This window comes from Aristolochia californica, unplaced genomic scaffold (genome assembly GCF_029961685.1).
Source record: "Aristolochia californica isolate CCGP_79_NKW_82.1479 unplaced genomic scaffold, dmAriCali1.0.hap1 SCAF_1, whole genome shotgun sequence".
In the NCBI taxonomy this organism is placed as follows: Eukaryota; Viridiplantae; Streptophyta; class Magnoliopsida; order Piperales; family Aristolochiaceae; genus Aristolochia; species Aristolochia californica.
The window spans coordinates 20,097,552-20,099,312 of record NW_027181770.1 but is presented as its reverse complement, the minus strand read 5'-3'; the positions used below and the strand labels follow the sequence as shown (position 1 = coordinate 20,099,312).

The 1,761-nt window shown below is 51.8% G+C and overlaps 1 protein-coding gene across 1 annotated transcript; it reads left to right on the top strand.

The window, feature by feature from the left end:
- Positions 1–210: 210 nt before the first annotated feature.
- On the top strand, positions 211–883 carry LOC137946724 (uncharacterized). The gene is made up of 2 exons (XM_068793038.1): positions 211–313; positions 381–883. The coding sequence occupies exons 1-2, from the start codon at positions 211–213 to the stop codon at positions 881–883; spliced, it is 606 nt and encodes a 201-aa protein (XP_068649139.1).
- The last annotated feature ends 878 nt before the right edge of the window (positions 884–1,761 follow it).

Sequence of the window (1,761 nt, the reverse complement as noted above, 5' to 3'; positions counted from 1 at the left end):
GAGCCGGGTCGAACCCGGGTCAATCCAAGCGCGTGACCACCCGCATCCATTTTTGGGGGCGCCGGGATTCGAAGTCGGGACACAGCACTAGCTCTGATACCAAATGTTAAGCACCTAGCCAATACTACCCAAAAGACCGGCCTTTTAGGAGCGGAAGACATAGATACTTAACCCAGGACCCTAACTGCTTGGTATCAAAGCGGACCAACCATGGCGATTCATTTTCCTGGGAGGATTTGCGTCGACATTTGGTGGAACAGCATCCAGTTATGGAGAAACAGCATCAGGCCATGGAGGAAATCAAGACAGACATGTACGCCATGAAGGACATGTTATAGCGGATCAAACGACTACTGGATGAGGAAATGGGTTGTGGTCAGACGCCGCCGGGCAATTCCACTCTTCTGACCGAGCACCACCATTTCCCCCCGTCCCAACCCCACCACTTCTGCACCATCAAACCCCGCCCCCACCTAGAGCTCCTCTGTGCCCAGCACAACCTCCAACCCCACCACTTCTGCGCCATCAAACCCCGCCCCCACCTAGGGCTCCTCTGCGCCCAGCACAACCTCCACCACTTCTGCGCCATCATACCCCACCCCCACCTAGAGCTCCTCTGCGCCCAGCACAACCTCCACCAGTTCTGTGCCATCATACACCGCCCCCATCTAGGGCTCCTCTGCGCCCAGCACAATCTTCATCGGCCAAAATGACCATTCGGGAGCTCTGGGTCACGAAAAAGCTCCCCCAAATTTCGACACCAGATGGCGGTGACCCTAAATCATGCACACCGGAGGGGTTTTTCCCCACCCCTGTCTCTCGGGAAGCCATAACTCTTCCTGCACAACGGACACTTCCAGTCCGACAGATTTCAGACTCATAAATGCTTCCCAAACTCAAAGGCGGGGACCCAGATTTTGAGAAATCAGAAGATATTTCTGCCCAAATCCCGTCGATACAGGCTGATTTGGGTTTGACGTCCCAAATCCCCTTCTCACAGATGGCAGCACCTCTTCCCACACAGCAAACATAAGTATTCCCATCTGCCTCTGTCACAACGAATCAATTCGACCCTCCCTCTTCTGTCTCCGACAATCTACCAACACCGGCAGCCACAAGAGTCCACCGGAAAATGTGGAAGCGTCGTCAGAAACTTGTCCGGTGGGAGGTGACTTCCGACCATCACCTCCCACTCGTAATTCCCCTCTCGACAGCACCGAGGGAACCCAACTTCCAAATTGGGTGGGCGTGGCTCAACAAAAATTTCCAGGGGGAATTGGATTCAGGCCAGCTATCAGTTCCCATCTCCTTCTTGGCAATCCAGTGGGGCAACCTCGTCCACCCAATCGCGAGGCATTGTCAAACTGGCACCTTCGATTCGGCTTCTCTGGTTTTTGATAGAAGGGTCAAGGCAGGTACTCAACCCAGCTCTGTTACTTATTCGTGTTTGATTCATGGTCTTTGCAATGTTGGGACAATTGATGAAGCACTAAATCTCATCAAGGAAATGGTGGAGAAGGGCCTTGGTCCAACGGCTTCTACCTATACACTTCCTTTCACATCTCTCTGTGAGGCTGGTCGTCTCAAGGAAGCATGTGATTGCAATTTGGGCAATCTGAACAATACAATGAGATTGCTGAATTTCATGCAAGAGAATGGATGAGCACCGGATGAGTGGACATTTACAAAACTGATTTGTGGATTCTTCAAAATGGGTACATTGCATGTGGCTTTAGATATGTTCAATAAAATGGCAGCAAG